The sequence below is a fragment of the Pundamilia nyererei genome, unplaced genomic scaffold, assembly GCF_000239375.1.
Source record: "Pundamilia nyererei isolate P.nyererei 1_Seehausen unplaced genomic scaffold, PunNye1.0 scaffold00354, whole genome shotgun sequence".
In the NCBI taxonomy this organism is placed as follows: domain Eukaryota; kingdom Metazoa; phylum Chordata; class Actinopteri; order Cichliformes; family Cichlidae; genus Pundamilia; species Pundamilia nyererei.
Genome location: NW_005187755.1, coordinates 84,598 through 112,144, shown reverse-complemented (window position 1 = coordinate 112,144; position 27,547 = coordinate 84,598). Strand labels below are relative to the sequence as shown.

Genomic DNA, 27,547 nt, shown 5'->3' with positions numbered 1-27,547 from the left:
TGACAGTCATTATGTGTATTACTTTCTCCATCCACACACACCTCTGTGTTTGGAGTTGTTGGATGGCAAAGCAAACTGTAGGGAGGGAGAGAGGGGGCAACATTTAGCCCGCGGGGTGCAGCAGGACAACAACCTCGGCGAGTCCCCCACCCCCCCACCTCCAAAACTGTCACACGTGTACTCTCGCTTCAGTTAAAGCTGGCTCCTGAGCCGCTCGGACTCCTGTTTGTTTCATTATCTCCTCGGTTCCTTCACGGTGGAAGGGAGGTGATTCTCTCCGCCGCCATTTTTGGGGAACTGCTTATTCGTAAAGAAACTTTGCTAGCTGCTTCCTAACGTTAGCAGCTAGCTGGTTGGCCAGTACCCTGCCTGCCTTTCCTGCAGCTCGTTGTGACAGTTTAAGCTTGGCAGTCAATCGTTATCCAGCTCAGCTCTTTGCTTCGCTTTCATATAAATATTTATTATTTTCACTTGCTGACGAAAATCGGTTATTGCTAAGGAGAATAATCGGGCTGGGCAGAATGACCGTCTGTATTTGGGTAGGGCAATTATGCGGTTAGATTAGCGAATTAGCATTGCTAACTTATCGGCTAGCGAATTCCGCACTCTGATTTGCCCGGATTGCTTTGCCTGCCCGTGATTTAGCCACAGACACCTTGCCCTGCTCTGTTTCCGAGTAACCGGATTAAGCAGCCGTTCATACCCCCACTTCATCTCAACCTGTGTGGATTCATTTTTCTTTTCTTGACAAGGTGAGTTGATAACCAACTTTAGCGTTCTGCTAACGTTTACTCTGTGTGTGTTGATTTGTTCTCCCAACGCTATATACTGCAACGGAGCTTAATTTCAATATATCTTATCTTACGAGTTAGCCAGCCAAATAGGATGCTATTTTCCAGCTAACCAAAAGTTGCTGTCACAACTTCTACAGTGTGTCACATCAACAGATTTTTTTAGTCCGCTTATTGGGCAAGTTGAGTCACCCATTGTTAGTGTGAAGACAGTATGTTTTAATGGCGATGTGACATGTCTCTAATTGATCCAAATGTACAAGGGGAAATGCTGGGGAGCTAAATCGAGAGTTGTTATCATGGTAGTAAAAGGATGGGCACAGATTGCTTTACCTAAGCAGCGTTAGCTAGCTGCTTTAGCATGCTAATCCGCTTTATGCAACTATGGTTGAAAGCAGTGCCACTCCCTCGTTTTGTTTTTGTCCACTGTGGCTGTACGGCAACACTGAGTGAAACTCGCCTCTGAGGAGAGGAGGGTGTCTGCTTGGCAAGTTTGTTTACCTCTAAGGGACATCGTACTGTCTGAAAAGGTATGCAGTGTAGCGGTAGGTGACATTGGTCCAGGCTCATCCTATGTATGTTGCACGTAAGTTGCTTTCACTGGCTTTGTGTTTACAAGCGGCGTTGGCCAGCACAGTCTGACAAATCATCGTTGCCGTGTGCGAGAACGGGTAGCGCTCACGTCGGTCGGCGGCTGGTGTGGGTTTTTTTTTTTTGTTTGTTTGTTTGTTTGTTTTTTAGTGCATTGACGTGAATCGCATTCTTCAGTTTTCAGTGTTGATATTGCGTAACAGTGGATATTACTCGGCAAGCTTCCCTTCTGCCTGGCTTATCTGCGTCTTTGTCGCCTAACTTATGCATTACACAGAGGACCAGCCGCACACGGAGGCAACACGGCACTGAATGTGGTTCAGTAACGCCGGAGTTGTGGCACCAAGTTCATCATGCATCCAAGGCGTTGCGCTTTGTTTGGGGTGATTTCTTAAATGTCCCAGGCTTGGTGGCTGACATGCCTTCTCTAGATCTTTGTGTGCAATGTAACAGGACTTTCTCTGCTACTCACTGATCACTAATTTTTCTGGCAGGCTGCCTGTCTGTCTGCTTTCCAGGTTCATTATAACTTGGTCTCATCTGATCACCTGCCAGTTGTTCATTTACATGTCTGCATGACTGTGAGAACAACAGTGCGTTCACACTGTCAAGCTACAAACCAGTGAGTGGTGCCCAGTGTCTTGATTGCTGGAGAAGCCCTTAAAAAGTTGTTGCCAGTGTTATATCAGGGTGATGTTGAATATGAGCAAACTGCATAATGGATTTAAGCGCCCTCAGGAAAACTGGATTAGACACCAGAGCAAAGCCTGCAGTGGTTGCTCAAGTTGAGATCAAAGGCAGCCAGTAGTAGTCTTGCCTTATTGTAGTGAATAATATATAATACGCTTTCACATGTAATACCATGAACCTTACTTAGCTTATTGATTGTACAGTGCCTTATTATTGTATTTAATCTTTTTATAGCTGGTATAAGTGAGGGCTACTCACATGATAGTGATCCTCAGGTTCCATTTGTGGCGTTCAACATTCAGTAGTATGGTAGAGAGGGGAAAAAATGATATGATCGTGGAGATGTAAACCGTAGCACCTATACCTTTTAAAAAATATATATATTACATCTGTGTGCATCATGGGTGTGTTTTAAAAAATCTTTTGACATCAGCGGTGGTCAGCGACACAGATAATAAGACTCCTTTTTTAATGAGATTCTTTTTTCCATAAAAAGGAGAAATAAGGCGAGACGTCTGTAATTGAGGGTGGTTGCTTAACACTTGGAGACCAACAACATATTTGATGAGTCAGAGTGAGAGCAAGAAGTCGGGGGTAGGGAGGCACATTTATTTTTATTGTTTTCAGGTGATCAACTGAGGATACAAACTTTAAAATGAGACAAAAATGTCTCAAGATTGACATTGTGCATCCTGTATCTTAAAACCAATCATAATCTTTAAGTTCACTCTCAGATTTTGCTAATTATTTTGATTACAATTAACTGAAGGTTTAAAGAGTTTATTTGACCATGTTTAAAGTAAGGGATGTGAATGAAGAAGTAGTTTGTACTATGAAAGTGTATGCCTTAGAGCTTATCAGCTCTTCATATTAGGGCTAGCATGTTTTTCTGACAGTTGTGCAATACACAGCAATGACGTTAAACTTCTAGCAGTTGAGCTTTTGTACACCTGAGTCACACGCAAGCCCATTTTTCCTGCTCGGGTTGTATGCTTTTTCAGACTCCAAAAATACACCTGTTCTGTTGTTGATAACCCATTGAGACCTGCTTTTATTTCAGCACAGTAAATGGATCAGGAATCAGATGAATTTAAGATGTGACCTGTAGATTAGGTAGTAATCTAATGTTATCAGAACTTATGCATATTCTCAAATCCAAAAAGTCCTTAGACCAAGCAGCCCATCCAGTTTGACGAACCACATCCACTGAGACGTATGAGTATTTTGGTGTGTGGATGCCCGTATTTGCTGTTAAAGGGGCCATTTTAAATGCATTTGTTTTCCCTTCTCTTGTTCAGAGTAACTGTGGCATGTCGTTGACGCTCCTGACACTTGTCGCAACTGGAGGGGTGTAAATAGAGCTTTGTGATAGAAACTGGATGGTTCTGTCTTCTTAGCGTTTGGTCACTGCGTCTCTCCTCTCCATCACCAGCTTTGCGATGGCACGAGAAATTGAGATGTGTTGTTGACATTAGGTAGCTTAGCTAGAGAGCGTTCACTTCCTCCACTCAGTGCAAGCCACAATCTGTAATCGGTCTGGGAGGCAGGAGCTTGGACACCCCACCCTCCATCCCAGAGGGATACAAATGTTGCGTGTAAGCCATTTTAATAACATCACATGCAGTTCATTAAATTAACATTTTCTCTGAACAAACAGTTATATGATGTTGCAGTGCTGTTGTTATTGTTTTTCTTTTTAATGGGGCGGCTGAGTAATTAACAAAGCATGAACTCAGTTTATTGACTGGTTCAAGCACAGATGAGTTACACATGACATATTTCATTTTTCATTTTTAAAAATTAGTACCTTGACTGGGGTCGTTTATGAGCTGTAACTACAATCATGCTTCTCTTTTGGGCTTGAGAAGATTTTAATTATTGTGTGTTAATTAAGTGTGTGTTTTGAGAATGTTCTAAGAAATGAATAAGGAGGAGTTCACTAGGACCAGTTACATCAGGCTGATACATGATCACGTCATGAGATGTATCAACTAAGTGCATTCCTATTTTGAATTATTTAACAGTACAGCATAAAGCATCTTCTAGGCACCATTTGTATGAATATGTGTGTATATATAACAAACGTAACAAAACTATTAAATTCCAGCAGTTCTGTTGAGGGGGGGAAGCATATCCATAGGTGATCATAGGTATTGTGGTTAATAACTCCAGTCAAGTACAGTAGGCAGTGAGGGGGTGTAATCGCCCGAAAATAACTAAACACAAGCATGTGGGTGTAACATGGATGTGTTGAGGAACTAAGGAAGAGTAATCGCTCCAACAGTATGTTTGGTGTGGTGGCTACCAGAACATGTGGAGCAATGTTAACCTTCATACTTAATCTGGTATTACATTTTGTATTCAAAGCCATTATTGTTGTAATTGCAGCTTGCCAAATAAGACTATGAATCATCTGCTTTCAAGAATAAAAAAAGGTTAATTGGAGTCTAATTAATAACAGTAATTAAAATGTGTTATGTTGTAGTAATGGATGTTTTAGAATGGGTTTCAATTGGCTTCTATTAAAATTCTTTGGAACATCCTGTACATATTTTTCTCTGCTGTTGGTGAGCCGTCTGGCCACAGCATTGCTCCACTGTAGCTAATCCTGTGGAGCTGAGAGAAATTCACTATGGAATCAATAACTTATTTGATTATTTATTATCCTTCTCCATTTCTCTCTCTCGCTCTCTCTCTCTCTCCCCCCCCGCTTCTCAATCACACCCATTGCTACTCAGGTTTGTGTATTGCTTGCGTCTTCATTAGGCATCATGGTGATTTTTACAGTGCAGAGAAAATCAATTCGCTTAACTCTTCGAGAGAGAATCCATTTTCTCAAGCAGTAAAGCAGAACAGTGTCCAGCACTTCTCCTCTTTATAATTGAATATGCTCACACACATCTAGCAATGCAGCTCAGATTTTTCCAGATTTAGTCATGTGACAGCGTTCAGTGCTTGATTCGCACTTCTCTGCAGTGTTATTTAAATTAGAATTAATCTTTGCTCCTTTTGTTTCTGTATTTCCCCTATAATGCTAAAATATATACATATATATAGGCTCCTGCCTACGATGGCCGTAATGCTCCGACAATCCATCAAGCAGTGCGGGTTTGTAGCTTAGCAAAGTCGTACTAAAACATTTGACAGATTTACGAGCGCCGTGTACCACATAAAATCGTTTCGAGGTCATTAAACACAGCCAGAATTCATACATAAGGCACACGGGATTATAAGGGGCGCTGTCGATTTTCAGAAAAATCAAAGGATTGATTTTAAGTGTGCCGTATTTTCCAAACAACACGGTAATAATGACGGCCTGCTAGCATGCTCTACCGCAAATAGTGCTTTGTTGTGTATCTGACCGTCGCCGCCATGCTTTTTCCGCCATGTGCGTATGAAAACAAAGGCACTGCGCATGTGCGTTTTACCCATATTCTAGTGTTTAATATATTTATTATTTTCCACAATGAAATACAAAAATACAAAGCAGTTTTACCCATATTCTATCGCGATATTTCATTTTCTTATCTTTGCCCAACATTATATCGGTATTACCGTGAACGGTATGATATGGCCCAGCCCTAATTGCAATTAACCATTTTAACTGCTGTTTTTTAAGTTATGCTTCATTACACTAACAGAAAACCTGCATCTTTTACATTTTAAAGTGTAATAATTATGTGAATAGAAAAGCATCTAGCATGAGAGGGGAAAAAATGACCATTGTAATAAATGACCACTGCAAAACACTATTGAGAAATTATGTAGTTACATTTGTATTACCTTTCGGTTACCTTTCTACCTGCTAGACGGTATACTAGATGTACCAGTTTTAACTTCCTGGATGGCACACATTTTTTAAATACCACCATGACGGTGAATAGTCAAAAGTTGTAGCTTTAAAGGTTCCACTGAGACAATGATTGCATTAACTGGCCATATTTATCAGGTACAGTTCTAATGCGGTTAAAAAATATATAATTCATTTACACTGAATTATATTTAACATGGAAAATTTAAGTAATTACAATGTATATAGTTTGGAAAACTAGTAATTGTACATTTACCAAATAACACTGCTAAAGCCTTAATCACACAGGTCTAGACACCAGTTGTTGTGTATTAATGTGTAATATGTATTCCCTGGTTGGTTGTTGAGTTATTGATTCGTGATTACTTTGCTGTGGCCTTCTGTAGTTTACATGGAAGATACCAACATGTCTGCAAACACCATGTATTCTAGGTGCACTTGAAAAAAGGGCGACATGTCTGCAAACACTTGGAAAATACTTGCCAGGTGGGAGTGAGACTAAAAGGCACAACACAAACCAGAAACAGAAAATGTTTGCCTTCAAAGTTAAAGTTGTGCCTTACCAATAGAACCAAGCAATTTTACTTTAAAGGAGAATCTTTTCCATTTTGTATCTCACCTTTCACACTATTGCTCGGTGAATAGTTTCCAAATGTTTCCAAACAAGATGGCCTCTTCCATATAAATTACTGATGACCACAGCAACTTGCTAGTGACCAGAGCAATGTAAAGCAATTTTCAGTACAGGACCGTAAACCTCTCTGTCATCAATTTCATGCTAGCGAATGCCAGCAACCTTCAGCAACCACTGACCATCCGGTTCCAGAAACCATACTTTTCCCTTGTCACCAGTTGCTGCCAGTTGGTTTCAACAGATCTCTAGGGCTGTGTGAGTGAGGCCTAAAGGGTATGCTGAGTAATGCAGGGTAGTAAGTACTATCACCGAACATTAACAGCTGTGAGGGGCTCTATGGCTACTTTCATCAGTACAGTAAAGACAGATGGTGGATCAAAAAAAGAGTGCAGAGGTTCAGCAAAATGAGGCATCTGTGTTCATTTCTGGTCACAATACTTCTGTTTGGCATTTATTGAGTATGGGGCTCAAGCAGCTCCGTCTTGCACAGATGTAAGAAAACAGGTGAGGTAAAGATTAAGCTAATAGATGTTTGTTGTTTGTTTGTTTTTTTTAAACTGTTGAGAGAATAAAGTTTGTTTCAAAGCTGCCATTCAACACTACCAAATATACTCACCTATAGAAAGTGCCGCCAAGTATCACTTCTATAAGTATAGTTTGCCAAAATAATGTTATTGTTATGCATCTAATAAGTTTAATAATAATTTATTTTGATTAAAAAAGAAACCTAAGAGTAGATTATTTATTTGGGTTTTTGTTGTATGTTTTTTATGTGTTATTTTTTATTTTTTTAATGTAATGACTAAAATGGTTTCATTCTAGTCCGTTTTAAATATATAACTAAATATATATAAATGACTTTGCTTATGTTAAATAGAAATAAAAGGCTTGTTAGCATGTAATGTTGTAGCCGTGCATTGTAGCAATCTGTGAGATCAGTGTGGTGCATTTATGAGGAAGTGTAGTCACATGTCTGCTAGAAAAAATCACAGAAAACTTTGACAGCAGACTGTTGTTAACATTTTTGGTTGTTGCTGCTGCTCTGACAAGCTTTTAGCTTAGAGCTGATATTTTTCTTAATTTGTCAGCAACACTGGTTTGAAGCTTTTCTACTTTCACGCACAAAATCCCCAAAATCTCAAAGTACACGATACATGTGTAATCACATCTCTAAGCGTTAACTTTAAAGTTAACATGGCCGTGCCATCTGCTTTTTTTTTTAATACGGTAAAACTGCCACATGTAGATGTTGTTGTGTACATGCTACATATCGTTACTGAAAAATGTTGATGAGCTTGACTGGCAGCACATGACATGAAGATGTTATGCACTGCCTTTCATTGGAACACTAATGCATAGTTTCGCTTTTCTTTGGCAGTCCAGCACTCCTGGTGGCCCTTTGACCAACATGAGACTGGATGTCATGTGTATTTTGGGAAATTCACACAAGTTCACATTAGCATCTCACACCAAGTAAAACCTTGCTGTTGAAGTTCCATGCATGATGTCAAGTATGTGCTTAAGAGTTGTCTACCATATTGCATGTGATATAATCACTGGTTGCTATGGAACAATGTTAATTCCACAACTGGTTGGCAAGTGGTTCCTGGAGTTTGTTGGCTGTCGCTCGGTGAAATTGATTGCAAAGAAGGTGCTGCACCAAAAAAACCTTTCCATATTTGTCTTCAAATACTCCCTAACTACCAGCCAAATGAGAAGTAGAGAAGGTTTAGCTTCAGAATAAAAGTTGTGCCTTAGCGCTGTAGTCAACATGTTTCAAAAGGTGCAACTTTTACTTTTGAAGGCAAACCTTCTCCATTCCCGGGTTGTGTCCCACACTCCCAAACTAAGAGCAGAGCGGCTGGCCAGTATTTGTAGACAAGTCTGTCACATTGATACAATCTACAGGCAATCTCACAATATGGTAGCAACCAAAGCAATCACAAGGAGGTTTTTGCCAACTGGTTGGAGAATGCATTCTTTTTGGTAGCGACAGGTGGTTGCCAAGCAGTCACTGACAGGTGTGAATGGGGCTTGAGCACTTATTTTTCCAGCAACTGCTATCAAACTTCAACTACTTCTGCTGGCTTAGAAGTTAATGTCCCATGGATAGTGGTCACATGTATGCAAAATGTCAATACCTGTATATTAAATGTTTCGTGTATAGTTAAATTGACCCCTGTTTATTGTTGATGAAGCTTAAAAGTTTGCTTAACAGCAAAGTTTTAAGCTTATTTGCTTTTTTTCATTATGGCAGAATTAGAAAAATCTGAATCTCTATTCACTAGAATCCAATAGAATAAGACTAGACCTCTGTTTTTCTTACTTAAGCATGTTTATATTAACAGTTTGTATTTCATTCTGTCCAGAATATTTATTGTCTTTGAGGACTCTGTTTCCCAATTCTTTTTCTTTCTTTTCTTTTTTTTAACAGTCAGCTGGATAGCTTTTTTTTTTTGTACATAATTTGAATGAGGCTTGTAAACAGTATTAATCTTGCATATGTAAATGTGTTAGTTGTGAGTCCGATGATGCAAATATTTAGCCCTATGCCAGGATTGATCAGTCAGTGCAGCTCACCCTTCATTTCTGCAGGCCAGCTCATAGCAGTGGACATGAAATCAATTCTTGTGTTGGAATATTTGTATTGTCCAGTCATCCCAGTAGTTTAAAGATCTACAGTAATTGCTGAGGCAGTGCTAGTGATGACTCAGCGGTTAAATTAGTGTCAGTAGCTGAAGGCCAAAATCACCAAGTATAATATAGTTCAGAGGTGACCTTTCTGACCAACTCGGTCTTTTGTGTTTTTCTTTTCATGAAATATAAAGCTATATTCTTGCCCTGTCACCCTGTGAGCAAACAAGCGTTTGAGAAAATATTTCATTTTTGCTTTCTTTTAGGTCAAAGTTGTGCTCAGATTTCCTTCTTTCCTCTTTGAAGGTCTTTGACTCATCTTGCTGGTATCGTCAAACTCTTGTTCCTCCTCTGCAGGATCAATGTGTTTCATCTTGTCCTTGCTAACACATCTCGCTGTCTCTGTCTCATTTTTTGTCCATGCAGGCGCCCATGTACTGGTTCCTTAGGGTCATCGATTACCGCAGATGAATCTTCAGCTGCTTTGCCATAGCTCAGCAGCCAGATAGTCCCATCGCCTTTGCGTGGGTGATAAGGGACTACATTAACCAGGATGCCCTCCTCCGTAAGGGCAGGGAGCCTCAAGGATCCGGAGGTGGCTGAGCTTTTCTTCAAAGAAGATCCAGAGAAGCTTTTCTCCGACCTCCGAGAAATTGGCCATGGCAGCTTTGGCGCGGTCTACTTTGTAAGAGAACTGCATCTTTACTCTGACACAAACAAAAGACAGTCACTTTGGATTAGATGAGTTTTAAAAAAAAAAAAAACCTGTTCACTTTAAAAAGTGATAAAATCAGTTAAATAGTGTAACAATGAGCCCATAGACTCCACAGGAAAGTGTTTATTTGGATGTAAATGTCCTCAGAGGTGTCCCTGCCTTTTGGCCATTATAGAGAATGCAGGTTAATCATACTCCTGGCTTCATTTTTCAGACTCAAAAGTTACTTCCATCTTTTAAAGAGATCTTGATAAACAACATGTCAAATGCAGATAATTAATGTTACAGTGTATGTTCTGATTGCAGCATGTACCAACAGTGTCCTTCTCGTTTCCCAGGCACGGGATGTGCGCACAAACGAGGTGGTGGCAATTAAAAAGATGTCCTACAGTGGCAAACAGTCTAATGAGGTGAGAAAATTGTGGCCAGAAAACAGATCGAAAAAACACAAATTGATGCAGCAAATCATGAAGCATTGATGCCAAATAATCCAAATCCAAATATAAAAAGAACGTTATAGGTGAACATTGTGCTGTTTCTGAGCTTCCAGCAAAGTGGAATTCACTTTCTTGAATCAGTAACTTTGCTGCAGACACAGCCACCTCTGGTTCGTTAAGCCAGTCAACGATTGCCATTTAAATTTTTATTTCACCAACAGAAATGGCAGGACATCATAAAGGAGGTGAAGTTCCTCCAAAGGATCCGGCACCCCAACAGTATAGAATATAAAGGATGTTACCTCCGTGAGCACACAGCATGGGTGAGTCTAGCTTACAGGCATGCATAATCTCACGCTGCCTAGCACCGCTATTCTTAAAATGATGTCATGTTTCCAGCTGGTGATGGAGTACTGTCTTGGCTCGGCCTCTGACCTGCTAGAAGGTGAGAAGCAAACAGTTGTTTTTACTCTTCTAAATGACATGTGGATATTTGAGTGAGTTCACATTGTTCTGGTTGTTTTCCTGCAGTTCATAAAAAACCTTTACAAGAAGTTGAGATTGCTGCCATCACACATGGTGCTCTGCAGGGGCTGGCCTACCTTCATTCCCATAATATGATCCACAGGTGAGTGAGGTCCTCAATCAACTGTTTATTTTATTTTATGATATTTTAAGTATCTTAGGAAGCAACTGTAAACACTACATCTCTCCACTTATCCACATGCTGTGATGTTCTCTCTCTCTCTCAGGGATGTGAAAGCTGGCAACATCCTGCTGACTGAGCCTGGCCAAGTCAAACTGGCAGATTTTGGCTCTGCCTCCATTGCCTCACCTGCCAACTCTTTTGTGGGAACGCCATATTGGTAAGTGAAATCTGTATGAAGTTAAAGTGTAAGCGTGCGTGTGTGTATGTTTTGCGTGCATAAACCAGAACTAAATTTATCGATTCTTTAAGTGGGTGTCTGTTAAAAGCAGCGATTGACCAGAACTGATTGTATATTTTCATATTCATACCCATGCCTGCTGATATAGTCAAATGCTTTGATACTGTAATCAGTAACAGGATTTCGACCTTGCCTTATTTACTATTAATTTACCCTATATTTATATTATGTGGCTTTTTGTCTGATCCCTTGTCCTGATTTATGTTTTTCCTTGAATTTATCCAGGATGGCCCCAGAGGTGATTCTAGCTATGGATGAAGGCCAGTATGATGGAAAGGTGGACGTCTGGTCCTTAGGGATTACCTGTATAGAATTAGGTGAGTGACAGTGTGTTTGTATGATTGAACTGACATTTATAAAGCTAATTTTCTAGTCTTGTTGAGAACTCAAAGCACTTTAACCTGCAACCCACATTTAACCAGACATTCATACAGTGCTTTATTCTATGTGTCTTAACTTTATCTACCTCACACCCGTGGGCCAATATAGAATCAACAGTTATCTTAACTTGTTGTGTGGTGCTAGTGCTAATAGTGTACCACCACGCCACCTCTATTGTATCAATAAAAATGTAACAGCAGGAGAAAGTTACTTTTACTGGAAATGAAAGATTAAGGATTTTCTTTCCCTGACAAAGTGATTGTGATGTTTTGTTGCATCAGCAGTGTTTACTGATCACAGTTGGGTATTTTTTTTTTTTACTTCTCATCAGTTGTGAAAGGCAGCTTTAACCCTTCCCTTACTCATACCAGTCACCCTGTAATTAAATTGGTGTCTGACTGATGTCGTTCTGTTCCAGCGGAGAGGAAGCCTCCCTTGTTTAACATGAATGCAATGAGTGCCTTATACCACATAGCGCAGAATGAGAGCCCCACGCTGCAGTCCAGTGAATGGTGAGGTGTCACACATGCACTCACAGTTTATCGTCTGTGTAGTTAAATTCAGATGTCTGCTGGGGATGTGAAACAAAGGTGTATATTTTTTTGTGGATGCCAGCAGAGAGTTATTCTATATCTAGTGTTTTGTAGCTGAAATAATGATGTTTGTTTTTGATGCCCACTCTCTGTGTCGTTGTTTTTTGACAGTCTCTCTTCTCCTCGTCTTTGTTCCAGGTCAGAAGATTTTAGAAACTTTATCGATTCTTGCCTTCAGAAAATCCCCCAGGACCGACCGCACTCTGACGACATGTTGGGTGTAAGTGTGCGCACATGTGCTGATGTACCGTACACTGCAACACAGACAGAGAGCAGCAGGGTCACTGTGCTAAGATGTGATACTGACGAGCCCTCTGGTGATGAAGCTCCCTGTGATGTTTGCACTCTGTTCTCTCCTCACATAAGCTTCTATTTTGATTCTTTAATCCTCCGTTTCCGGATAAACTGACAGAGACACACACAACCAAAACATGTACAGACACACACACATGCACACAGAGCTTGCTGTAATTACTATGGAGATGTGACTTCAGGGTCCATCGTTAAGTCACTGAGCAGCTGTCGTTTAGCCTGCTAATAGACTCTCTGTTGCTAATGGAAGTTGCCCTTAGGGTATGAAAACACTGCACATTGTCTTTTTGGTTTTTTTTAAATGTCAACTTCTAAAACTGTGCCTATCTCAAGATCAGCTGAAATGTGTTTTTAGCTGCTGCTTATTGTGGTTTTCCTGTATGTGAGTTGTAGCCCAACTTAACCACCTTAAGCTGAGCAAACACTGCGTTTTTGTTTGTTTTTTTTCTTCAGTCGCCTTATTCAGCTTCTGCTCAAACTGTACGATTGACTCGCAGGGCTTAGAAGTTTGTAGGTCATGATACAGGGTCTCACACTATACAGCCCGATGCTATGATGCGATCTAAGTGCTCACACTGTGCGTCCATAAAATGAAGGTTATAACAGAAAAGCTTCTCGTTACCCCACGTATACTACACGATGCACTACACGATGAAGGCGAAACTCGGGCCGATAACCAAAACGGTCGCACAACTAAAAAATCGGCTCAAAATAAGCCAAAAATCGCACAGTGTATGCCCAGCATTAAAGTGCGTAGCAAATGCCTTTTAATCTTACGAGGAAATGCGTGACTTTATCTACTTGGGTATTATTTTTAGCTGTCATAACTGTCATAGCTTCACAGACAGTCGTCTGGATGATCTGCTCTTGTGCACATTTCTTCCCCTTATACATGGGGGTTCTGGTAAGCAGGCACATGGTAGGAAGAGTCATTGTCAAAATGTAATAGTAGCTTATGCGCTGACATTTTAACTATTGTGGCACTCATTCTGGGATTTTAATGTTATATATTAAGGGTTAACTTTTATTTCTGACTAACTAATATAACACATGTTCCTTTTGAGGATCTTGGGCTTAGGGTTAGTGCCAAACCACAACCGCTCAAGGGGCTTTATATTTTAAGGTAAAGACCCTACAATGAATACAGAGAGAATCCCAACAATCAGACGCCCCCCTATGAGCAAGCACTTGGCAACAGTGGGAAGGAAAAACTTCCTTTAACCTCCCGAACTCTTTCGTGGCATTCTTAGTTTCTTTTTGCTATTTGGGCTGATTGGGACCTGATGAATGTAAAAACAAAGAATTAGCAGACTTTTTTTTTTTTTTTTAATTTTTCTTTTACCTGATTTTTGTTTCTGAGAAAAATGAGATCCACATATTAGGACATTTGTTTAAAATTTTGATAGAACAGTGGCAGTATAACGTCCTCGTAAGTGGATATCAGGCCCCCGTAGAGCAAAATATTGTATTTTGGTCTAGACAACCCAAAATGTGATGTCCAAGAGGGGAGAGAGACAAGACAGAAGACGCACTGTGGAAGAGAGCCAGAGATTAATAATAACTAGTATTAGTAACTGGAAAGTATTAAGGTATTAAGCTGCACCTCTTGACCTCTGAATTCAGGTGTTTTCAGTGTTGTTGTCACAGGTGTATAATAATCAAGTGGCTAGCCCTCTGCTTTTACAGAGGATGCAAGTTAAGTTCCAGCAGTTTTATTTGTGAAATGACTTCCCTCCTAGATAATCCACAGTCTGTCAGTAGTATTAGTGCAGTGTTTATGTGTTTGGGAACTGTGTGCTGGGAGCTTTCCATGACAGAGCAGTTCGTGTAGGTGTTTCTTTTGTTTGCAGATACTGTAACTTATTATTATATGCTAACTTGCAAATTTCATCTAATGTTATGAGACTGCAGTGTAAAAATCCAAGCTTCACTTGTGTTTCAGTAGAACTTCTGACATGTAAATATATTTGATCAGTCAAGAAAAGACTCTTCACACATGCAGCTTATTTTCCCCTGTTTTTTGCCTGAAAACAATTAATTTGTGTCATTGTCAGACAAAGAATATACATATTAATATTCAGGCATAAACACACACCAATGGGATCATCACTCTTAGATTGACACTAATCAATCAATGCCTGAGCACCTTTGTCCTCAATTTAACTGGTGTGGTTGCTCTTGAGTTGCTGATCCTGAAGCAGTATACCCAGGCCTGGGCTGTAAGGCTTTTGTCGGTGCAGGTCAGCATAGAGGTTAGGGGCATAGGGAGAAGGGACAGCAATGATCGGGCATAGTATGAGACAACCTTGCCTGGCGTGAGTCATCCTCCCATTAAATCCCAGGGCTATGACCTCATCACTTGCATTCAATATCTTTTGGCAGTACTGAATATCCCATCATCACATTCATAATATTTGAAATGTACTCTGATGTCATTCTGATGTTATTTCCCCGTCTCCTGTCACGTTACTTACAAACCTACCAGTTAAAAATGGACATGCAAGTAACTTTCCTTTCACCGCCCCACAGCACGAGTTTCTGCAACGTGAGCGTCCAGACTCTGTGCTGATGGACCTCATTCAGAGAACCAAGGATGCCGTACGAGAGCTGGATAACCTGCAGTACCGAAAGATGAAGAAGATCCTCCTTCAGGAGGCCCACAATGGGCCCACTTCAGAAGCCCAGGATGCAGACGAGGTGTGTGGACGTTTGCTGGCTAGCATCCAAACTTGAGCGACAAGAACAGGCTTCATGTGGGCACACAAATGAATTTGCCACTTTAAAAGAGCTTTCCTCAGTAACTCTAAATGCCTTGTTTGTATGCATGTCTGTCTGCGTCTCCTGTGTCTTTCGTTCTTCCTCTTGTTCCCTCGCACGCCGTCTTTCTCTGCGCCACTCTTTCGGCTTTGTCTTCAGGACCTGGAGCCTGGTGGAGGTCGGACAGGAACGGTGAATAGCGTTGGCAGTAATCAGTCCATCCCCAGCATGTCTATCAGCGCTAGCTCCCAGAGCAGCTCTGTCAACAGCCTGAATGAAGCAGCCCAGGACAGCCGCAGTGAGCTGGACCTAATGGAAGGAGATCACACAGTCATGTCCAACAGCTCAGTCATACACCTCAAACCGGTAGGTGAAACGACTCGGACACATGCTAACAATTTAAAGGTGGATTCTTCTGATCTCAGTTTATAATAAAGCCTCACATGGCTTTGCTGGGAGCTTGGGCTCAAGTTACGTCACTTCACTCTCTCAGACCATGCATACATGTCAATGCTCCAAGTGTCTTGAATGTGCTCTTTCCACGGTTACACTGTGTAGTGTATCTTCTCAATTATTCTGTTGTCTTACCCCCCTCCAGGAGGAAGAAGAGAGTCTCTCTTTGGAACAAGCGGCCACCAGTGAGCCCACTGAGCCCCAGCCAACACCAGCTCAGGCCCCGAGGAAGCACTACCGCAACAGAGAGCACTTTGCCACTATACGCACAGCATCACTTGTAAGAACACATTTGCTTAATAAACCTTCCTTTGATTTGACAAAAGGACTGAAATATTATGTGTTATATGTTTAGCAAATGTTTAAAATTCCTTGGTGGAGACTTGCGAGTAGATTTGTTTACCACTCACAAGCACAAGTGTCTAATCAGATAAGTGGAATGTCCTAGTGTAACAACAACGTTCTGATAATTCTTCTTCATCGTCATATTGTAGGTGACACGTGAGATGCAAGAACACGAGCAGGACTCGGAGCTGAGGGAGCAGATGTCAGGATACAAACGCATGAGGCGGCAACATCAGAAGCACCTAATGGCCCTGGAGAACAAGCTGAAAGGGGAAATGGATGAGCACAGGCTGAGGCTGGACAAAGAGCTGGAGAGTCAGAGGAACAACTTCACCCAGGAGATGGAGAAGCTGCTTAAAAAACACCAAGCGGCCCTGGAAAAAGACGTATGTAGACAAACGAAACTAAAATATTAATTCAGAGGAAAAACGCAGTTAATAGTCTGTAGAGACAACAGCGAAATGCTCACATTATGATATTAAACTATATTCATGTTCGATTTAGCTGAAGACGTTTGCCAACGATGAGAAGAAGTTCCAGCAGCACATTCAGGTTCAGCAGAAGAAGGAGCTCAGCAGCTTCTTGGAGTCGCAAAAGCGGGAGTATAAACTACGCAAAGAGCAGCTCAAAGAGGTAACGCACATCCGCCTCAGCAGATAATAAATGCAGCCTGTTTATCAGACTAAATAAAGATAATTATAATTTAATATAAATAATAATTAGTAAATTTACAATATCCAGTCCTGCACAAAAGTCCTGAGTCACCCCTCATTTCTTTATATTTTGCTTCCACTGAGCCAGACTTGTAATTTATCAATGTGGTCTGACTCAGTGGTTCTGCAGATTTTCAGTTTTTCTTTGGACATTGGCTGCTTTTTCATTCAATGTTTGTCTCAGTTTTATTGAGTTATTAGCTCACCATCTACTAATTTACAAGTGCTTTTTAAATGACTGTAACTCCGTTTGTGCAAGAGACATAATTGTAATGGGTTTGAAGAGAAGAGAAGACGAGCTTTACGAGGAGATTGCTGCCGTATCTCATAAAGCATTCACAGGGTACTGCTGTCTGAACAAAATCAGCTCTGCCTAGATTTTACCATGTGCGCTTCACATTACCATGACTCCTCCACCATTTTAGGCAAGAGAGGAAATTCAAATGGTTCCTGAAAATTGAGAATTAGTTCGTAATTTTCCAGCCTAAAGTCCATGTGGCCCGGATGATTAAGACATGAGTACAGTGGATCTCACCCCCGTTTCCCATTTTGCTAGCAGGGTAAAAACAAAAACACATTTCACTTCAGTCGAGAACTCAAATATTTTTAATTTATTATCATCCAAGACAAAGACCGGAAACACGCTTCATTTATTTTTGCTTGAAGGTGGGTTTAAATAGTTATTTGTGAGATGTGAATTTTGACCGGCGCAGGTTAAGGAATGCAGGGCTTCAAACGCTTTTGTGTCAAACTGAATCCCTGCATATTTTAAAAAAAAAAAAAAAAAAAGCTAAACGACACCTGTGTGGCAGGAGCTGAGTGAGAACCAGTCAACACCCAAAAAAGAGAAGCAGGAGTGGCTGTCCAAGCAGAAAGAGAACATCCAACACTTCCAGGTGAGGATCGCTCAATATGTACCCTTCAAAGAACAAGTGAGATTTTTACTCGTCTGCCCCACAAAGCTTTATTTGCCGAGTCTCTTTGATTTATTTTATTATTATAATTTTTTTGGCAGTATGAGTTCTATGGTTATTTATTACAAAACCATAATGTTTATTTCCAGGCTGAGGAGGAGGCTAACCTGCTGAGGAGACAGAGGCAGTATCTGGAGCTGGAGTGTAGGCGGTTCAAACGCAGGATCCTCATCGCCAGACACAATGTGGAGCAGGACCTGGCCAGAGAGGTGTGGAGAGAAACGGGAGAAACATATACCCAGCAGCACACAGTCTCACTTTAGATCAGTTTTATGATACGTATTTGAGTTTTTGTTTGTTTGTTTAGGAGCTGAACAAACGTCAAACGCAGAAGGATCTGGAGCATGCAATGCTGCTGAGGCATCACGAGTCCATGCAGGAGCTGGAGTTCAGGCATCTGGCAACAATCCAGAAGGCCCGGGCAGAGCTGATACGCACCCAGCACCAGACAGAGCTCACTAACCAGCTGGAGTACAATAAGAGGAGGGAGAGGGAGCTGAGGCGCAAGCATGTCATGGAGGTCCGGCAGCAGCCCAAAAGCCTGAAGGTACACAGAAAGATGGAGACTGTTTCTTTTTCCTTTAACAAATAATTTACTACCAACACTTAACTGGAATTAATCTCATCTCATTCAACTTTTATTTTTCCCCTTTAGTCTAAGGAGCTTCAGATTAAGAAGCAGTTTCAGGAGACCTGCAAAACGCAGACTCGGCAGTACAAGGCCCTCAGGAACCATCTGCTCGAGACAACACCCAAGTCCGACCACAAGGCTGTCCTAAAGAGGCTGAAGGAGGAGCAGACTAGGAAGCTGGCCATCCTCGCCGAGCAGTATGACCACTCCATCAATGAAATGCTCTCCACACAGGCTGTAAGTTTCATAAAGGATGAAACAACAACATTTATCAAACATAAGTCATTTCTGAGCAACATAGTGAAAATGTATCTATAGATTATTCAAAGCTAATTTGTTTAATATATTTGTGAAGGGCATCTTTAATGTTTTCTTAATGCATAACAGCCACAGAAGAACCCGTTTATGTAGGTCTGTTTCTTTGCTCCCTCCCTTAGCTGCGGTTGGATGAAGCTCAGGAGGCGGAGTGTCAGGTGCTGAGGATGCAGTTGCAGCAGGAGCTTGAGCTGCTCAATGCTTACCAGAGCAAAATCAAGATGCAGACAGACGCACAGCACGACAAGGAGAGAAGGGAGCTGGAGCAGAGGGTGTCTCTGCGGCGGGCTCTGCTGGAGCAGAAAGTAAGAATAGCCTTTGTCTAATGTCGGGATGTGGCTGAGTGCATGTTGGGAAGTGACAGGACTGCGGTTACCTCTGCATTTATATGTACCAATTCTCTGTAGGTGTTGCACATACAGTTTGTGTTTTATCTTTAGTACGCTGGGATTGTTCATACGTTTGGCCAGTAATACAAACAATGTAGTTGCCTGTTTTTTCTCCGGTGTCACATTGTGTTTATGTCCCCAGATCGAGGAGGAAATGCTTTCCCTGCAAAACGAGCGTCTGGAGCGAATCCGCTCACTGCTGGAGCGCCAGGCCCGAGAGATCGAGGCTTTTGACTCGGAGTCCATGCGACTGGGCTTCAGCAACATGGTGCTCACTAACCTGGCTCCCGATTCTCAGGGAGGCTGGGGAGGAGGAGGAGGAGGAGGCCAGGGGGCTCAGGGGGGAGGCCACTGGCCGGGAGGAGGTGGAGGAAGCAGTCACCATAGTCATCACCAGGGGGGCTCCAGCTCACAGCAGTCCTGGGGTCACCCCATGCTGGCTGGGGGCCCACCACCCTGGAGCCTCCACCACCCTGGTGGGGGTAGTCAGAGGGGTAGCCAAGGAGGTGCGGGAGGGGTGAGGAACAGCCCGCAGGCTATGAGGAGGACGTCATCAGGGGGGAGGAGTGAACAGGGCATGAGCAGGAGCGCCAGCATCACCTCTCAGATCTCCAATGGATCCCACCTGTCATACACCTAAAATACACACGCACACACAAATTGTCTTAAAGCTAATATCTCGCTCCGAGATAACTGTACACACACGCATCACGCACATACCACAGTACATCTCGCACTGCACAGTACTGAGGCTGGGTTTACCTGAGCCCAGTCGCTCTCCTGTCACCACTGCTCTACATCAGTGTACTGCTAGCAGCAGTCTGTGGAAACCCAGAAGACTTGAGACTAATAAGATACCCGAGGGCCATTTACAGTAGTGCAATAGTAGTTTTCTTGTTGTTTTTTTGTTTTTTTTACTGCAGCATACACTGCTGTGTGTGTTTGTTACTGCCGTATCAGTCTCTGTTGCCACAATCCCAAACTAGTGTGTTAATTTTCTATTGAGAGTGGTTTGTTTGCCATCTTCTGTTTCGCAGTATTGTTTTAAACCCAAGTGGGACCGATTGTGCACAAAGCTGCTGAGCTTGTCCTTCAAACCAGATTTAAACTGATGAAAAGTTAAATTAGATTATTTATGTGTAGTTGGGGGAAGACTAGAGAACGGAAGGACTGTTTCAAGCGACGCTTGACGCAGCTGAGGAAGTTAATGGACCGAGAAAGAGAGCGAAGGTCGTTGTAAGTGAATAGCTGTGGGTGTTGCTGACTGTTTAGCTGCAGTGCAGGGGGACAGTTGTGGTGACAGTATTAATTCCAGCTCCAAAGCTAATCCAGCTGACTTGACGTGAGAAGTTTCAGCGAGATCAGCAGCCCAGCCCAGCTGCCAAAGGTAAAGGTGCAGAGTTGGATTTGTCGTTATAGCTACTCATGCCAACAATACTGTGGTGTAGTGAAACACATTGTGCCGGAGAAAGGCAGTTCAGTGGACATTAATGCCACGTGGCCAAGGGAGCCACTTGTCCTTCGTGTTCAGCTCCGTTATCTCAGCTCTTGGGTTTCCACAGGCCTCTGGCCTTCACTCACACCTGCCCAGTGGAAGGCCAGTCTGAAGGGCACTTGGATCCTTATTAGTCTGCAGGCCCTATGACAGAGATGGGTTTTCAGCAGCACCTAACCTCAACTTTGAACAGTTTCAAAACTGGTGTTCACTCATCACTTGTTTGCAATACAATTTCAATCTGATTTGGCACCATTTTAGTGATGCACTATGCAGTTAGAAACAACAAGAAAAGAGGAAAAAAAATGACACAAGCCTTTTGGCCTACCTCAAGAACACTCAAGTTAGAGCCTTGAATGTCTTGATTTGCACTTTGGCGTAGGCTTTCACCCACTCTTAATTGTTAATCGGACACATTTACACAAACATGTAGTGGCTATTCATTTTATTCGCCCAGGCAAACATTACGTAAGCCTGGTTTATAAATGCATGTGCGTTGAAAATAGCACACTTAGCCTTTGTGAGCTGAGTTGGATGTAAATTGGCAACACAGTCAGCAGCAGCAGGCAAATTTATTAATGTATAAAAACGTCCGTGAAGCTTTGGGAAGTATTATTATTCACAGTTGCCCGAAATGCCTTTTTGTTATTTCTTTGTTATTTTCTTTCTTTCTTTATTTTTAAACCTTATAAGACCCTACAGTGAAAACAAATGAACACAGAGTGAGGAGGAGCTTCACTAGCCCTCAGCTTGGTTGGTGACTGCTGAACGTTTTTGAAGAGTGGATGGGTGGTGATGCTGGGATCTCCGCTGCCATGCCCCTGCAACCTTCCCCGGTCTGACACCCCGCTCTGTCTCACCCCTGATGACCACAATGTCACATTCTGACCACCGATCTTGTCCCCCAGCATCCCTCCGCCTACGTTTCCTCCCCTCTGGAGCCTCCTTTTTGTTTTGGTTTTTTTGGTCTTCGCTCCTTCGCTCCCCTCCTGGATCTTTGTGGAAAGAGCTCTCTCAAGTAAAACAAAAGAAGAAAGAAATATATATAAATGTTATAAATCTATAAAGAAGGATTATAGAGATGTAAAGCTAAAGGTGGAAAGTGTTATTGTGAAACAGAGTTTATGCATTATATGTTGCTGCAGAGGTGGAATGTACAGGAAAAGCGTGTTAATATTGTATATTTTGAATCTGAACATGTGGAGATCGAATCGACAAATCAGAGACGAGTTAACTTGCGATGCAGGCACAGCGGTGCGTGGCTTTAGAGCGGCGGCAGTTGAACGATGGATCGATTCGCGGCTGCTGAGTTTTTCACTGTCTTATTTGCAGCTGCGAGTTCTCGAACTTGTTACAGATATGCTGTTGTGAATGATAACAACACAACTGTAGGTCAGATTGCCTTGAGTAAACGGCAACACTTTGTTTTGTAGTGTATGAGGATGATTTTGCACATAATTTGAAAACTAGTTAGGTGGAGCCTTTGCTCGAGCACTGGCTATGTGTTACTGACATTGTACCCCATAGTGAAGACTCAGCCTCTCTGCTTCATATCTTGGTGGTTTTTAAAGGACTTGGAGCTAAAGTAAAGGTTATAACATGAGGGGGGAAAAGTCTTTTTAAAGATTTATTTAAGGAAAAAAAAGAAGTGTTAAAATCTGAAATGGCTAAAATTGTTTCCAGATTCTTGCTGTAGACAGTAAACATTTTTGTCTTGTAGGGTCCACTGACCTTACATTTTCTGATCTGTGCACCAAGAGCCCTGTTTGTTTATGGTTCGACACAAACCATTTTCACACTGCACTTAATGATTTGCCTTTGGTGTGGGGGGGAGTACCAACCTGTAGTCAATAGTTTGAATCTCTTTTTTGGCTCAGAAACAAAGCGCCTGTATGCCATTGTACCAACTTTCCCCCCAGCTCTTTAGTGTTTTTATGCCAGAAGGGGTGTTTTTAATTTCCAGATGATGTCTGCAGAGGGCCAAACGAGCGGTGGACTTTTAGACCTTCTCTTGTGTTTACTAGAACTCCCAGGTGTTTTGCGAGGCAGTCTACCTTTAGACCTCGGTCACTCTGAACTGGATCAGTTGCACTGATTGCACAAGTGACTGACCAGATTAAAGAGTCTACTGTGATCCACCCCCCCAACTCTCAGTGTTTGGGTTGGGGGAGGAGGTGACTGCTATTGCTGAAAGTAGGTGGGAGGCAGGCTTATGTCTCTGTACAGTCTGTTTTATCAGTATTCCTTTTATCTCCTGTCATTTGGTGGATCTTGCTGTTTTATTCTCCCTGGTCCAGAGATCTGTATTAAACTGTATTAAATGTATAGATTGTGCAGAAAGCTGAATGTTGCATAGCAGAAGAGAAAAGATATTCCTTACAGATGACAAAGTAAAATGTATAAATGAAACTCAAAGGCAAAGTTTAGGGGATAAATGTAATATTTTGTTTGTAATTACTATTTTTTGTTGGAAGAGGGCTACTGGATAAAGAATCATCTGTAATAAAATAATTTTAATATTTATTTGTCCTGTGGTGTCTTGTATGAAATAGGAAATACAGTCATGTATGGATATGAAATGGAAAAAGTGTAACTGTTTCATTTTAAGATCTCCGGAGACCCCGGTAGAGAATTTTATTCCGCTTAATGTTTCTTCCTGTTAAAAGGGAGTTTTTCCTTCCCACTGTCGTGCTTGCTCATAGTGGGTGGTCTGATTGTGGGGTTCTCTCTGTAGTTCTGTAGGGTCTTTACCTTACAATATAAAACGCATTAAGGTGACTGTTGTTGTGATTTGGCACCATATAAATGAAATGGGATTGTTTATAATTTGGATGTTTTTTGCAAAAATAGGCATTTGTACTATTGTACCAAAGGAGGTTCAAGGAGTTTTGCACCAACAACCACCTCCATTGTGCAGCACAAGCTTTTGTACAGTTTGGATGAGTTTTACTATATTTAAAAAAAAATCATTTAACAATTTGTTGCCACAAATAAATAGAAATCATTTCAGTGGGCAGACTGTGAGAGAAGCAGGAAAAACTGATTAATAATTCCCCTTTAACATGTTCGGAAGCCCGTGGTTTCACTCTCCAGTCATCATTTTACCAACAAATCGTAGGAAAAGTTGACGTTTTGCAAACGAAGTCATCTTACAAAAAGCCAGGAGCAGTATGGTTTTGATTTGTAGATACTTTCGAGTAGTGCCACCGACCTGTAGCGCAGAAAATCATCAGGGTTTGGAGAAGAGCAGAAACATTTCTAGCACTAGGAGCACAAACGCACACTTCTGTAAAGCAGCTGAGATTCCTGAGTGTTCTCAAAGTAAGTGGATAAGAATTACAGTTCAGATTTATAAGCCAGAGGAATACGGAGCCTCTTTCGAGAGAATTTTGTTACTTGGTCACAGTAACTGCAATAACTGTGGTGATTTTCACTACTGCTTAAGTTAAACAGGTAGAAGAAATTGATGACAAATTACTCACCTGAAAATGATCACTGATTGGTTGATTAACCCCCACCACCCAACTGATAGATACTAAAGATATTTGTGTCTTTCAGACAAATGGTCCAAAAGTAATAATAAGATCCTACATGTACCTTAAGCCCATCTACACCAGTCTGTTCATGGACGTAAAGCACAGGAGACACAAACATATATTTTGAGGCAGTTATGTGTTTGCAGCTTACTTGCCCCCTTAAGGTCGGAGTTAATGGGTCAATAGTAAGAAAGAGACTGGGTGAAAGACTCATCTCCCATTCTCCAAAAACATGTCAGTAATCCCCCAAGACTGAGTTAAACCTTTAGACTTTTTGGAAGGTTTGTGACCAGTTAGATCTGGTGCAAAAACCTGTGACAGCATTTCACAAAAAGAGCATACCAGCAGTCAAACAGGGCCGAATAGGTTTAGATAATTTGTTTTCTGCCTTTAATAAATGAAATCATGATTTAAAAATAACATAAAGGTCTTTTATTTGAAGACCAGTGTGTTTTGAAAAAATGTCAATAGGCATTAGTCAGCTAATGTCATTAGTTATGCATTTTTTTTCTTGGTTAAAAATAAGTTTTCTTTTGTCTGCTTGTATTTGAAAGACTTGTTTTTTATCTTCTCAATACCACAATTGGGAAGAATCCATCCTCTCCCCTTCAGCGTGTGTAGGACCTCTTCCAGGTGAAATTCCCTTCTTGTGCATCCATGGCGCATTGATCAGCAGCCTGTGGTCTTGGTCTTCTCATCTCTGTGGCTTTTCTCCTACGAGCAGGAGCCATGCTCCAGCCCCTCAGCCTAGCCTGACTATTTTCTTCCATTAGAGCACTCCAACTCACCCTGTTCCTCTCATCCCCACGCAGGAATTCAGCTACGACCCTAAAGTACTCCAGAATTGAGATATGACTCCACATTTCTCCCCCCTGCTCCTCCAGAGCAAATCCACAATGCCCTCCCCTGTCTGTCAACATCAGAAAGAAATACGGATTGCTCATAAAAAGGGGAAGGGGCAAAGTGGAGGCAGGCGGGAGGAGAGGGTCATCACTGCTGCGTACACAGAGCACAGGGACCGCCACCTCATCTGCATCTCTCAGTGGCTCGTTTCTCTCCCAGTAGCTTTCCCAGTCCTTGGCTGGGTATGCCCTCTCATCCAGCGCCCAGGCTGCTGAAGATGCCAGGCCCCACTGGGAGTGAAATCTTGAGCTCAGTCCAGAATTTAAAGGGCTTAATTGAGGCTGAGCTGGGGAGCAGAAAAGTGCTTCCTCAAAGTCCCTGAGGGACGAAGAGCTGAGGGCCCGATCCACATCCCGGACGCCTCTGAAGGAACTCGCATATCTTATAAAGAAAACCAACAAAAGAAAGATATCATATCCATGCTTCATTTATGTCTGTGATATAACACTTTTACTGTTCTCACCTTCTGAGCTGCTGTTTTCGGTGAAACAGTGCCCCCCAGCGGTAAATAGGAGGCATAGGCGTTTCAAACCACAGTTGGCCGAGAAGCACAGGTGAGATTGCTGCTGCTGCTGTCAGGTACGTGCTCGATCCACACTCCCCCAAATATGAAAGAAGAACCCCTGAGCCTGACCCCTCACTCACTGCAAAAAGCACAGAGGACGGGTGGCGGCTGTGGACATAAGCCACCGCCTGATCACGGAAGACATGAAAGATAGTGACACTGTGAGATTTTTTTTTTTTTTTTTTTTACATTTTTTAAACCCAATTTTTCTATTTTGTTTTTAGTTCTTCCTCTTTATTATTTTTATTTATATCTTTTGAAACCCACAGACGATTCTGTTGGTATTCCTTAGTGTGTGCACCTTGGACACTGTAGTGACACCAGAGGGACAGAGCTGCAGGTGCACCTGACGTGCATAACCTTTGAACCATATGACCACTGGCTGAAAATGAGCTACTGTTGGAATTTTTGATTTTAAAAAATTAATAACTAAATATTTGCACACCTACACCAAAAAATAGGGCAGGTGCTGGGCCATAAAAGAGTCAGAGCAATAAATATGCTAATTTAGTAGCAGTGTGCCAGCTGTTGGTATTTTTCACATACACAGTTGAATTTTTTTTGCTCACATTTCTTAAATGTTCATCATTCTGCATTTTCTAAAAAGTTTTCTAGATCATTTTTTTCAATCTGCATCAGGCAGATGATCTTCAGAGAAAATATTGCAAAAAACCAACAAAAAACTCCCAAAAACAAAAAAACAAAAAAGTTTCAACTGTAACTAAAAAAAAGTTGAAATGCTTTGTAAAATTCACAAAAGCAAAAAAAGTTTGCAAATCTCATGAATGCACGTTTTCTCAGAAGGTCATACAAAAACATATGAAATGTTTAAACTGAGAAAATGTGGCTGAAGCAAAAACTTGTGTGTGGGAGACTTTCAGTTGGCCTTGAAATGACTCCAATCGTCAAGTGACTCAGCTGACTTGTTAATCACTGAAGGTGAGGCCACTCAGGTAGTTTAACTCTTATGTGGCCTTGCCTCTGGGGTGGACAAGGTTCAGCCTGTGTTCCTAAAAGCTACAGGGCTGAGCACTCCTGAGCTTCCCTGTGAAGGCTTACACCAGGGAGCCAGTGAGCAGAGTACATCCAGTAGTTGAACCTGTGATTCAGAAGGAACAATCCATCTCTCACCTCTCGATTCTACTTTTTGCACATTATGTGGTTCTGTTTCAGCAGGTGGTGACCTCCAGCTCGCACCAGAGTGGAACTAAAAGAATGAGATTGTGGATAGAAACAGCAGAAATGGGCTTTCTCTGACAGATGGCTGGGCGCAGCCTTAGCGATAGGGTCAGAAGTTCAGTCATTTGGGAAGGGCTCAGAGTGGAGATGCTACTCCTCCACATCAAAAGGTGCCAGCTGAGTTTGTTTGGGCATCTAGGATACTTCTTGGATGAGGCTTTCTGGGCCTATCCTACCTGGAGATAGCCCTGGGGTAGATACACTACATACTGAGGAGTTTATGTCTCTCGGCTTGCCTGGGAATGCCTCAGTGTTCCCAGGTGTTGAAAATGAGCTAACATCAGTTTTTAATTGATGCATTTTCTCAGTTTAAACATTTGATGTGTCCAATTGTCTATTGTGAGTAAAATATGGATTTATGAGATTTGCAAATCGTCACACTCAGATTTTACTTACATATTACACACTTATTCGAATTGAAATTTTCAAATGCATCCATACCTCAAACACAAACAAGCAAAACCAAAAGCAAGCACAAATGTCCTCACAACCAACACAACGGATCTTTTTTTCGTTCTTCTTTTGCTTTCTTTTCTTTCCTTTCGTTTTTATGAATGGCACAAAAATGATGTCAGACAACCAAGCCGTGCAAAACAAACCAGTTGAACAACCGAATGCATTGTTCTAAGTGAAAGTATATCTCAGCCAGACTGCTTCACGTATTAAAACATGTATTCTTACTGGTCCTGGCTGTCA

The 27,547-nt window shown here is 41.7% G+C and overlaps 1 protein-coding gene across 3 annotated transcripts; it reads left to right on the top strand.

Annotated features, from left to right (window-relative positions):
• The first annotated feature begins 88 nt into the window (after positions 1-88).
• On the top strand, positions 89-23,131 carry LOC102213168 (serine/threonine-protein kinase TAO1-like). 3 transcript variants are annotated; one of them, XM_005752342.2, is made up of 21 exons: positions 89-752; positions 9,578-9,836; positions 10,205-10,276; positions 10,525-10,626; positions 10,703-10,748; positions 10,835-10,931; positions 11,056-11,169; positions 11,476-11,567; positions 12,050-12,143; positions 12,363-12,444; positions 15,066-15,233; positions 15,453-15,659; positions 15,892-16,026; positions 16,241-16,477; positions 16,596-16,724; positions 17,617-17,700; positions 17,868-17,987; positions 18,086-18,325; positions 18,434-18,646; positions 18,847-19,029; positions 19,256-23,131. In XM_005752342.2, exons 2-21 carry the CDS (start codon positions 9,705-9,707, stop codon positions 19,751-19,753), a joined length of 3,045 nt encoding a protein of 1,014 aa, XP_005752399.1. In that variant the 5' UTR covers positions 89-752; positions 9,578-9,704; the 3' UTR covers positions 19,754-23,131. The 3 variants fall into 3 exon arrangements, with proteins under 3 accessions (XP_005752399.1, XP_005752400.1, XP_005752401.1); XM_005752343.1 differs by lacking the exon at positions 89-752 and adding an exon at positions 1,235-1,321; XM_005752344.1 differs by lacking the exon at positions 89-752 and adding an exon at positions 9,461-9,477.
• Positions 23,132-27,547: the final 4,416 nt, after the last annotated feature.